Consider the following 12,588-nt stretch of genomic DNA (forward strand, 5'->3'; position numbering starts at 1 on the left):
GACCCCAGCAAACCACAGAGTACATCTGCAGCAGGAGATGTCGTGTGTCCCACTAGTTCCTTCGTTCCCATTTCTAAACAATCTTATCTAGCCAAGGAAAAATGACAGTCTCATCCCACTGGAGACTGCTTTAATGCCAAAATTAATTAATTAATTTACTTTGAACATGTAAATCACTCTATATGCTAAGTATGCATTACTTTTTTCAACACAGGATTGGTGATGGGGAATTCACTGGAGTGATTTGCATTTTAAACAGAATTTCTGGGCTGTACCCAAGACTCCTTCCCAATTTTCACCTCCTAAATTAAAAACTAGAAATAAATTGAACTGGAGCTTGACTAAGTTTTTAATTAATCAAAAAAGAACTTAAGAAGGAAACACCGAGAAGGTGACTACTCAAGATGTAAATCTGCTGCACATTTTTAGTGGTTCTGTTCAGTTACAAATATTAATATAGCCAAGAAGTAAATAATTTTAAACTGCATAGATGCATAGTTATTTACTTTTCAGCATTTGTCCTCTTCTAGTGATAACTCCAAGGCTTCAATCAAAATAAAATATTAAGATATAGCATTTAATAAGGAGACACTTAAAAAAAAATGAAAAATGAGTCAAGATTTGAGTAAAGTTGGATTGTGTCCGCATTTTTACAGAACTTTAGCAGGATGCCAACAAGATAATCTTAAACACATCTATCATGCTGTGATGCTGGGACACTTAAGGATTTCAAAATCTGGTAAAGGGCTGGGGGGATTTGATAAGCTCTGTTGGCACCAGAGTTAACGTGCAGATATAAATTCTCACAGTACTGAAAACACGCGGGCAGCTGAATGCCTCTCACCAGAAGGTCTGTTTTGCAGCCTGGATGACGCTTGCTGTCATTTCCACGTCGATGTAGTCATAGTGCAGAGCTCCAGGGTCTGTTGAAGATCCTGTTTCTGCCAGCAACATCCCTATCCATCTGCCCATGTCTTCAGAGGAGGATGCCTGCAAGGAGAAGCATACATAAGGTCTTTAGTCAGCCACTAAATTGGGGTTGTCACAGAATTATTTCAAAATGTTGCATTCTTCTTGGCTGACAAATTGCTACCATATTATATGAGAAGCTCTGGCTTTCTTCTGCTGAAGTTAGAAAACCCAGGATTTCTCACTAAATCTGCTTTGCTAGAAGTGCACTTTATGTAAGCCATGTGCTCATCAGTTATGATGTAATACAAAGTGGGCAATCTCCATAAATGAAGAAAAAATAATCACTTACGGCTAGTTGATTTAAATTCAAGTCATGCTTATATTAGACCTCAGAAAATTGAAAACTGTAACAGAATTATTTTCCTAGGATAGGCTGGGGGATTTTAGTTAGGATGAATCCTGAGAATAAAGTATTATTGCCAAGTAGAAACAAGGAAAGAAAATAATGAAACAGTAGAAGAAGTTTTAGCTTTGTTTTTTGAAAAAATTCCACTTGCATTTGTCTAGCTGATGGCATTTATTTTCCTAGTGGCACAAGTAAAAACAAATACCGATAAAATATATTTTTTTTAAATCATATTTTACTTCAAGTCACCAATTGCAAAGTTAAAGAGCAGCAAAATAAATAATTGAAAAAAGGGTGGGAAAAAAGAAAGTGTGTGGTTTCTAAATTATTATTATTAATTTTTTTTTTAACGTTTCGTGGCCTTTCATAGCTCCTTCAGCTGCTTTCTAGTTTTTCAAATTCTCTGAACTGCTCACATGCAATAGGACTTTTTGCAAGGACATGAGAATAGTATGACCTGCAGTGGGAAAACCAAAGTGGTCAAAGTGCCTGTTGTGCCAATGAAAACAAAAGGTTGCCTCCTGCTAAATCTTCACTCTGCTTCACTTTAAGTGGCTTTGCATTTCAGCTTTCAAAATATAATGAATACAGCCCCCTGCAAAAATCACTTTTCAAAGTTCAGTTTTGACAAGATCTGAAAACAAGATCTGACATAGTTGTTTAACTTAATGTTGGCTTTTCAATCACATCTTGCACTTGAATTTGTGGCAGAGATGTTAAACGCTCTAAATAAGACTAGACATAGCCACTGAAGGCAATTTTCTAGATCAGATGGGTTTCCTATACCAGTTTGCCAGTCATCAGCAGTTGCCTACTGTTTTAGAACTGGGATCTCATCAGCCTGGATCCTTCCCCAGGTCAGATCAGCAGTTGTCCAGGCTGCAAGGACTACCACTGAGCTCTTCTCTGCTCCCATCCATCCAGGCACATCATTACTGTGCAGCTAACACGGGTGAGGGTATGACTTCTGTGGTGCTAGAAGTATGTCACTGAATACACATGCAGTGTATAAAGAGACTCACCAAGTTGCTGGCATAATGTCTTTTCTTACTGTAGAGCTACATTAACTGGAATTCAGGCTGAACAAAAGTAGTTCATGTAAGTAACAGACAAATGAGGGTTAAGATCTTGCGAGTTCCCATCAACAGTGGTCCATTATTTAATTATTAATAAGTTATTTACCCAAAGTGATTGTAACTCTGATACAAAAGTGTGCCTAGAGAAGGATCACAGAGATTTTAGTACCAAGTCAATGGAACACCAATGCAGGGAAAAAAATCTTACAGAGATTTCTGAACTGCATTATGCAATTTGGCCCTAAATCTCAGTTCCCCCTTTGCCTATAATTCTTTTTTTTTTTTCTCCCTCCAGTATTTGTTATCCATCTCAGTAATAATATTACTCCAAAGATTTTTCAAACAGCCAGTTAGTATGGAAGTGATTCTCTAATTTAGCTTGTGGTAGTCCCTACAAGTCATAGCCATTAGCAGCCACGGCACCTCAAGCACAGCAACCTCCTGCCCGTTCCGAAGCAGCCGGAAGGTCAGGGGATGCTTTGAATCCAGTCCTGGGATGACTTCACAGCCACGGAGAGGGATAGAAACAATGTGCGTCTTCAGATCTGTCCTGTCCTTGTGGAAAATGAGTTTATTATCTTTCACTCGGCACCAGCGTTCACGCCAACGGTTATTTGAGAGCACATTGAGATATCCTGCAATGAAATGAAATGTGAGATGTCTTACTCCTGACTTTTTTTTTGGGAAAAAAAAAAAAAAAAGAACACTACAACTTACTTTTCAGTGTAATGCTAGAACTTAAACAACTTATTGCTCTTACAATAGAAAGGCCAGATGGATTTTATGAAGACAAGTAAATGACCTTGCCCCGCAAAAAGCACATGAAGATGTGATCCTGCTCACCTGCAAATGGTTTTCTGTGTCAGTCACTGCAGTGGCTGGGTGAGCAGGAGCTCACCAAACCCCAAGACTTTAGTAAGAAGGGAAGAGGGAGAGTAGTAACAAGTACATACACAGCTGATGTGCTCACACAGCTTTTTCATAAAAGAACCACTTTCTTAGTGTATAATGGTTTTGATAACTGTGACTGCCCAAATTTTCTGGGAAAACCACAGTTGCTATTATATAATTAGGTGGTGAGCTGGCTTCTGTAACATCCACAGTCAGAGTCCCAAAGACCTACTAAGCTCCTTCCACTCAACGACGGTTCACTCTGCTTTGCCAGAAGGAACAATTAGCACAGTTAACTGTACACCATGATGTTACCTGTTCTGATTTCATTTAGAAAGAAGAATGCAACACTTCTAAAGAAGAATTTAAAGGGTCACTACTGATGCCAACAGAAATAAAATTAATATTGGCTTAAAAATCAAGAAATAAATACATATAAAATTTAACTACAGTTTACACAAGCTTTTTTTTTTCTTCTCCCTTTTTTTTTTTTCCCCAAGGATACTACAATACCCTTAGAACAAATAAAAATTTCATGACTAAATTGCATTTTAAATAAACTCTGCTTTTCATATCATGCTCTGTAACAGATGCAGACAGTATCTAGGCATATAGAGTCAGAAAATGGGGAGTGTCTTTCCTTCCCTGTCCCATAGCGACAATCATTCCAGACTCAGATGTTAAAATCAGGAAAATGAACGTCCAATATTGCTGTCTTGTTTTACTTGTAAATAGAAAAAAAAAAAAAAGGCAAACAAAAAAATCCTCCAACTATCTTTTGCTTCCAAATTACAGTTATTTGAATACAGCATGTACAGAGACAAATAATACCTTGCACAGGCCAGAATTTATTTTAAAAAAATTCTTCTTTCTCAGGTCTGATTTTCATTTAAGCACTTAATCTTATTGGATAACTATCTCTTTGGTTTTCATTAAAACTATGACTTATCATTATTTTTTCTGGATTTCCCTTCCAACATTATGATTCCAATGTCAAAACTTGATCCAACAGGATATAGCAGATCAGAATTGCGCACATCTTGGAAGGTGCCATAAAAAAGGAGGATGTGCACAATCCTGTGATTTTGGCTCCTTGTGATGATCACACTCCAACTCTCCTTCCTCCTCCTGTAACAAAAACCTGTATAGCTGTGCATTATAATAGAATCCCCAGAAATGGAAAACCCTTCATGTGCAAGCCAGCTGGCTTGTTTTGAAGAGAGTCCTTTTTTCAGACAGTACTTTTCCCCCACCTCTGCTCCCAGTGCAGCTCTAAAAAAAAACTCTTCCAAACTCTCATACTTCACTTAAATAATCAGGACTGCATATTTGTCCTCCACAATATCCCTACTTAAAGCTTCAGAGCTTGACATAACCAAAATGCCTTGAGTGTGTTTCCAGTTGGGGCATTATCACTTCATCTTAGTCCAGGTGGCCAAAGACCAGTGATACTGTAGGGAAGAACTTTGCCATGAGTCCCAAGTTCAGGCGGGTTTCCATTTCCACTCTAGCTGGGTGTCCACTGCAGCCCCGCTGCGCTTTTCCCTTTGTTCATGGTAGACAGCCTTCTAAAGTGTAAAAGCCTTCAACTATGGAGCAACCTCCCAGAGGGTATTGCACTCAGCCAAATTTCTGGTGGTGAGAAACTCCTTTTGCAAAGACTTCCTGCAATGACCAAAGCCTAGACACTTACAATATATTTTTCTATAAAATTTGCAAGTGGTGTAGAGTAGAGCCAAATGCAGACAATAGTAATGGCTGTATTTATGTCCATTTCTGAAATAATGATAGAAGTACTCGGAATTATTGCACAGCTGTGGTTAACATATCACATAATATGAAATAATCAACAGACTATGAGACCCAGGAAGTTAGAGGTTTTATGGAAGCCAGATGCTTCGGACAATGCATCTGGCTGGACACAGCTTTTACCAGCTGTTCTTTTGCTTGATAAATCACATCTGTACTTAGATGATGTATGGACATATACGCATACACTTATTTAATCACAGATTGCTTATGGGAATGATTCCCAAAGTGTGGCTTGAGAGCCACCTGCCATCTATGAAGTTCTTGCTGGTGGTCTACGGATCTGCTTCTTTCACACTGGGTAAGCATCCATCACACTTTGTGCACCAAGGAGTTCTGCCAGCTGCTGCCTAATCACAGATTTCTGTGTTTCCCGGAGTTTTCCTAATCAATTAAAGGGGAACAGGCAAATCCAAATTCAAAATCCAGTGCAACTGATTCACAACTATCTTGCTATGGAACTTTTTTGGAGAAGGCTGGAAGAAGAGTGGGATCAACTTTATTCAAATAAATAGGTGTTACTTAATATTGGAGAACAGGAGAATGTAAATATATTGCGTTGTTTGAAAATAGCAGAGCTGTGATGACATCAGCTAAATGCATTACACAAAGTCCTAAGTGGTAAGCAAACATTAACGGCTCAGATACATAACATAGGCATTTTCTGGATGTTTTTTTTTAAATATACTTTATTGGTGTTGCCAAGCAGTACAGTTGTCATTAGGAATAGTCAACATTATCAGTGAAAATAGCTTACTCTAAATTTGTTACTTCATTCAAGTTTTGCCGCTAAGTACCACTTTGGGAACCACAACTACAGTCAAATCACTTTAGCTGAGGCCAGTTGACTGCTCTCATGACTGCCATCGCATATAACCTCATCAAAAAAAGACCTGGTGCCTTCCCAAGAACCTTATTCTAAATCCTAGTGTAAATTTAGTTTATAATCTAGTCTATATTCATTTTATACCAGTTTGAAAACAGCTCATTTCCCTCAGAGCCTGTGCTACCATTTTATTAAAAAAGTCAAGCACTTCTAGTTTCTTTTCAAGTGATAAGCTCTTGATCACTCTCCTCCTCTTTCATCAGGTGCATCCTTCTGATGTGGGGGTAAGAATTACAGCAGTTAAAGTAAACTTCATAGGAATTTCTAGCTTAGAATTTTATAAAATTTTAGTCACAAGCTGCATTTCAGACTTAAATAGAAAAATCACTTACCACATGTTGGAACATCTTCTTCAGCTGATGAGGTCTGTTCATCTGTTGATGGCTTTTTCTTTCCTAAACCTATGATCTTCGTTATCTTTTTCCCTGTTACTTTCGTCACAGTGCCCTTGGCTTCTGATTTTGAACTTTTTTTCCTCTTCACTATGAAGAAAGCAAAAGTGTGTATTTTAGTGGGTTTAAATTATCCAATCAACAGAGGGAACCTGACTAAAAATAGTAGTCCAGATATCCAGAAAAACAAAAATCAAGCTTCTAATTCAATTTAATTTAATCAAGCTTAAAGTTTCTTTCCAAAACAGTCATCATCTAACTTATCAATATGAATGAACTACTTACCTCATATACACAAGAATAAAAATCCAGCCAGATGATCAGTTACCGTTCTAAACATTTACCTCAAAATATTTCAACAGTTAAGTATTTAACAAAGACAGAATATGCTTGCCTAGCAAAAGTGGCCCTGCCGTTAAGGAATATAAACACAATGGGCCTTTTAGAAAGACAAGACTTATAAAGTAGCAATTAACAATTAAATTAGTGGGATCAGTATAAGCATTCAATGATTAAAAGTTCACACTTTTTGCTTTCTTGCAGGCTTACAAGAAAAAGCTTGCTAAAAGGAAGGATTTTTGTCAACTGCCACTCTATGCTTCCATTAACATGCTACTAGTAAAATTACAGCTGTATGCATTGAACCATGGTGAGCTACTGAAGGTAACATGGCAAAGACAACAGGTATCATTTTAAGAAGTGCCTACCTGACTAAAACCCTAACTAACTAGTTGAAAAATAAGGAAAAAAGTTTCTAAAGCCAAAAAGAATTAAAAAAGAAGAAAAAAAATCTTTTATTTGCAAAACAGAATCCCCCCAAAAGAAATCGTCTTCATTTCAGAAACGATGTTCAGTGGATTTGAATTCCATCAACAGAGCAAAAGTTACTCTGTTAACTGTCAGGGTAGCAAATTTACCCATGAACTTGCACTGATTTATGATTTTGATACATTTAAAATAGTTACTGATTGAGCTGCTCTAAGTTTATCCTTGACCTACCAACTCCCTTTGCTACTTCCCCAAAACAGAACATTTAGTGGTTATGGACTTGTGTAAGCCGAAGAGAAATAGGACAAAATGTTCACATGAAAAATAATTATGAACTGATGAACTGGGAAGAAGAATGCATGGAAAACAGAGTAGCAGTTTGGGACTCACAATGGCACAATTTATCATGTTTAGTTTAATTGTTAGCAAACATGGAAAACAATTTAGAAATTGTATCTGTAGCCAAGACTGTACAAATAAATCTGCCACCTGCTATGTGCAGTGCTGAGGGGGAAAAGGTGCTTTTGGGGAGTGGATAGCTTTTGCTCCAGCAAACATCAGTGCAGTGTGTGCAAGCAAAGGTCCAATTCTCTCTTCCTAAGGAAAGGCTGTTTACAACTTACCTAGAGCTTTCCAAACATGAAACAAACTCCCATGGTTGAGGGAGCTATTTTATTCTGCTGTAGAACTGAGAGGCAGCAGAAACAAGGCCTTCATGGCTTTATGTTTTAGAGTCTCAGGGATATACTGATTGCATGACTGCAAGTGATTTTTGTCACAAAAGCCTTTTCTTCTCTTCTCCTTCCCACAGCAAAACAAGAAGCTGGTTAAGAGTGGCAGAAAGGCTGGTCTATGGGTGATGTACAGCAAAGCAAGCTCACTTCAGTATTTCCTTTCCATTGTTTAAAACCAATTAAAAATATTGCAACTTCACCCAGAACCACTTAAAATATTTTAATCTCTTTGTAGTCACTAATGCCTGTTAATATTATTACTACACAGTTGAAGGTCATAACTTTCAAAGCAAATGGTATTTTTAATTACCCCTCTTGAGAAATCTTGAGGTGTGCTGGCTTTCTAGCAGCGCATGCTCCAACAGCATGCTTCCTGCAGCCCACCTGAGCTACCAGCCACTTTTGGACATCTTGGACAACACCCATTCAGCTTGTGTATCACTGAGGTGCTCAGCAGGCTCCAGAGGTTAAAACAGTACTGAGCTTTTTGAAAGCTAAGTGGAAGACTTCATGCTGTGGAATCTGACCATGTGCTGCAACTTCTACAAACCACCATAGCTGGCATTGTGCCATACTGTTGGGTATGTAAGAAATATTTTTGGTCAGGAAATGTTGGAAAACGACACAGGAAGAAGACAGTGAGAGAGTCAAAAGGCGAGACAGGGCTGGCACCAAAGCCAGTATTGACACATTGTGTTCTCTGCGGCTCACATTACCCTCATCTTCACAGCTGTAGAAAAATGTCAGTTTTGTGTATCTAAATGATACCATTGCTACACAGCAAGCTAAGGAAGTCACAGAGGTTTCTTTGTTTTGGGGAGGAGGGTGAGATGTGGGGATGGAAGTATAGGGGTTGAGTTTTTTACATATAACTCAGACAAAATTCCCTCTGGGTTTGGGATGTGCCTTTGTCAGATTATAAGGAATACAAAATATACACAGCTCCAAAGTAGCATGTGTAAAATTATATTATTATATAAACCCACTGATATTACATGATTAGGTATATTTTAATATGTTAATATATATAATCATACATAGTACTCATTTTTACATGTGTGTATAAATACATGCATATAGACTGACATATATGTCTATACATACATACATATATAATATGCACAATTCTGTCTTTCTAGTATTCAGTGATAGCTTTTTTTTTGCTTAAAATCTACATTCACTATTCATGTTGCTGCTGTATACAATTACCACAAGCAACTGTTAGATGCTTATAGTGGTTGCGCTTGTCCTGAAAAAAATGTACTTTTGAATACACAAAAAGGCCAAGTTGAAATTTCTGTATTCTATTTACTTGTACTAATTATATTGATTTTACCCGCACAATAACAATTCAAAAGCATTACTACCTATTTAAAAAAAATAAAAATCAATACCTATTTTACTACTCTCTGTATTTGCAGACACTCTTTACAGCAAGCATCCAACATTTGAGACTTACCTTGTTCTTTTCCATTGCACACTGTAGTGATGCCGTTTTCCACAGCACCCTCCCCATCTGAACTTGGCCTCTCAGATGACAACTTCTGCAAGGACAAAGAAAGCTGCCATATAATGTCACCTTCATCAAATTAAGTGTCACGAGTCAAAGTAAAAGTATGCTTGCTATGAAGTAAAACACTTTCTAAGCACCAATCCACTTGAAGACAAACTTAAGTTTGTAAAAAGTTTTGTTTGTTTTGTTTGTTTGTTTGTTTGTTTTTAGTACTACCATATAGGCTTTAGAATAGCACAGAAACTACAAATGAACTCCATATTTGAAAGTACAGTAAAAAGATTTTCCTTCCCAGGAAATTGGTGATAAAGCCTTTGTCAGTAGGACTTTTAAGTAGGGCCTACAGAGGCATTTGCTCATGTGGATGCCTTAACACAGGAGGGGCTTAATCAGTGCTGGTAAAGTACTGACCATTCACTGCAGAGTTGTTCTCCTTCCTAATTCTTGCTCAAATATCTTGCTGAGTAAAGGAAGCAGAGACAACTACTTGTGGTAGCTTCTTACAAGTTTTTGTGTTAAGGCACAAATGCTTGAAATGGTCTGCTGAAACTGACAGCGTGCCTAGGGAGATCTTTAAGAACTAAATTCTCAAAAAGAAAAGACTTCCCCTCAAAACTCCTCTATCATCTTCGGCTAGTCTTCCCTGAGTGTTACAGCCTTGCTTGCACTTTGCACTATACAGAGTGTCTCTGCAATGCAGCTCACACAGCACAGCTACTTGGTCTGCACCATTTAGCAGCTCAAGAGAAGCTGATATTGGACACAAGACAGTCTGTTGGTTGTTCATGACCAAATGAATAGACAGGGCAGAATTTTTAACTGTAGGATATACACACATATCCAAATAAATTAAGAGAATGCAGGGGGTAGTATTTTAAAACAGCAACACAAATCAGCAAATATTTATCTATAACCTCCCTAGAATATGGTATAACAAGAAGAAGTTTGATCCAGAAACAAATCCAGAAACTAAATCCAATTTCAGTTTTTGTGGAAGTTAGCATTATCGGTTTGATAACTTTACCTTTTCCAGTTCTGTCTTGTGTACTGGAGAACTAGACAACGGCCCATCGGAGTCTACAGTGCCTGTACAGTTGCTGCACACATCTTTTATAACCTTAGGAGACAAAAAAAAAAATATAAAAAAAATTCATTAGCTACCAAATACAAATCAGAGAAATTATGTATGAATGTTAAGAGGAAATAGGAAGGAGAATCACACAGCCATTTAGTAGGCTGGCAGGTTAGCAAAGCATCAATGTGAAAATCTCCCTGTCCACAGCAATGTGTTAGGCAGGCTGCCACTATATGAAGCTCTCCATGCTGCCTCCCTAAGTCATTTCATGTGTGACCTGGAGGAGACATAATGTCTAGAGGTGGAAGGTTTCAGTTTCTAGGCAAGTTAAGCTCCGAGGCTCTCCTGAGTAAAGAAACCAACAGTGCTAGTGATTTCTATGTGCTAGTTTTGCAATATGAACTCAGCTGACACCACCAAATTACTTGCACTATGATGACAAGGAGAACAGTTTTGCATAGCATATTACCCAGCTGTTTTTGGTGGTGGTGGTGGTGTCTTTTTTTTTTGGTTTTGTTTTGGTTTTGCTATTGAAGATCTAAGGAAGTGCCAATGAATACCTTGGAGTGGTATTTTGTGATATTTTCATTTTATACTTTCATACAGACATAAAGGTATAGGTCAAAGTAATTGTAAATGTGTTTTCAGAAATGGGAATGGCGTTAAGCCTGTTTTTAAAATGTTAAATAAAAATCCAGAACCTAGAAATCACTGAGATTTTGATAGAAATTGAAGAAGTTCAAAACCTGAAACTAAATAAATGTAAAAATATGCAATGAGCAAAGACATTTGTTGATTCCCTATGGACATCACTACTTTTTTTTTCTTTTTTTTTTTTCCCTCTAGTAAGGTTCCCACCTGACCATTATCAGTCTGAAATTGCTAGCGCTGACGAGGAAAGATCTTGAATCTTCACGTCGATTAATGTGGAGAATGATTACACTTTTTTTGTCACACATGCTACTCATTACTCTTTTTTTTGTCAACTTACCTTCTGACTGTGATGACATACAGGCTTAAGGTCTACATGAGCAGTCAGAAAAAGTGGGCTAGGGAAAGCAGCAGTAAGCACTACTATCATTTTTAAAGCTTTTCAGACGCATACGAAATAAAAATTTTAAGTAGATATTTGGACAGATAAATTAGAAAGCAGCAGACAGAGAAATTAGAACACACCCTTTGTGTGTGGGGAGAGCTCTTCAGTGTTCAGCATATCTAATCAGTGTTTACCACATCTTATCATTTATGAAAAGCAGGTCCTGACTGACTAACCTGATCTCCTTCTATGATAAGATGACCTGCTGCGTGCATGAGGAACAGGCTGTGGATGTTGTTTACTTAGACTTTAGCAAAACATTTGATGTTGTTTCCCACAGCCCTCTCCTGGAGAAACTGGCTGCTCATGGCTTGGCCAGACATACTGCCAGCTGGATTAAAACCTGTCTGAGTGGCCAGGCCCAAAGGGTCACAGTGAATGGAGTCAAATCCAGTTGGCAGCCAGCCAGAAGTGGTGCTCCCCAGGGCTCTGTACTGGGGGCAGTTTTGTTTAACATTTTTAACAACAAACTTGATGAGGGGATTGAGTGCACCCTCAGTAAGTCTACAGGCAACACCAAGTTGGGTGGGAAGCTGATCTGCTTGAGGGTTGGAAGGCTCAGCAGAGGAATCTGGACAGGCTGGATCAATGGGCTGTTTCCAGTTGTATGGCATTCAATAAGTCTTGAGTGCTACATTTCAGTCATAATAATGCCATGCAGTGGTATAGGCTCAGGGAAGAGTGCCTGCAAAGTTGCCTGGCAGAAAAGGACCTGAGGGTGCTGTGCGGGTTGGGAGCCAAATGAACGTGAGTCAGCAGTGTGCCCAGTTGGCCAAGAAAGCCAATGCCATCCTGGCCTGCATCAGAAATCAAGTAATCAGCAGGTCTAAGGAAGTGATTGTCCCTCAGTACTTGCCACTAGTGAGACTACACCTTGAGAACTGTGTTTAGTTTTGAGCCCCATGCTACAAGTAGGACATTGAGTCGTGAAATGTGTTCAGAGAAGAGCAACAAAGCTGGTGAAAGGACTAGAAAACAAGACATGTGAGGAGTGACTCGGGGAACTGGGCCTGTTGTAGTCTAGGGAAAA

General features: G+C 38.3%; 1 protein-coding gene across 7 annotated transcripts in view; it reads right to left on the reverse strand.

Annotated features, from left to right (window-relative positions):
- The window catches only part of AFAP1 (actin filament associated protein 1), a 119,444-nt gene that overhangs the window by 17,892 nt on the left and 88,964 nt on the right, over nt 1-12,588 (reverse strand). For all 7 annotated transcript variants that reach the window (XM_083834489.1, XM_083834488.1, XM_083834485.1 and 4 more), the window contains 5 exons: nt 10,412-10,504; nt 9,334-9,418; nt 6,313-6,462; nt 2,818-3,029; nt 845-990 (listed from right to left, as the gene is read on the reverse strand). In XM_083834489.1, coding sequence (XP_083690615.1) covers nt 845-990; nt 2,818-3,029; nt 6,313-6,462; nt 9,334-9,418; nt 10,412-10,504 — 686 coding nt within the window. The remainder of the gene's footprint in view (nt 1-844; nt 991-2,817; nt 3,030-6,312; nt 6,463-9,333; nt 9,419-10,411; nt 10,505-12,588) is intronic.

Source organism: Anser anser (genome assembly GCF_964211835.1).
Source record: "Anser anser genome assembly, chromosome: 4".
In the NCBI taxonomy this organism is placed as follows: Eukaryota; Metazoa; Chordata; class Aves; order Anseriformes; family Anatidae; genus Anser; species Anser anser.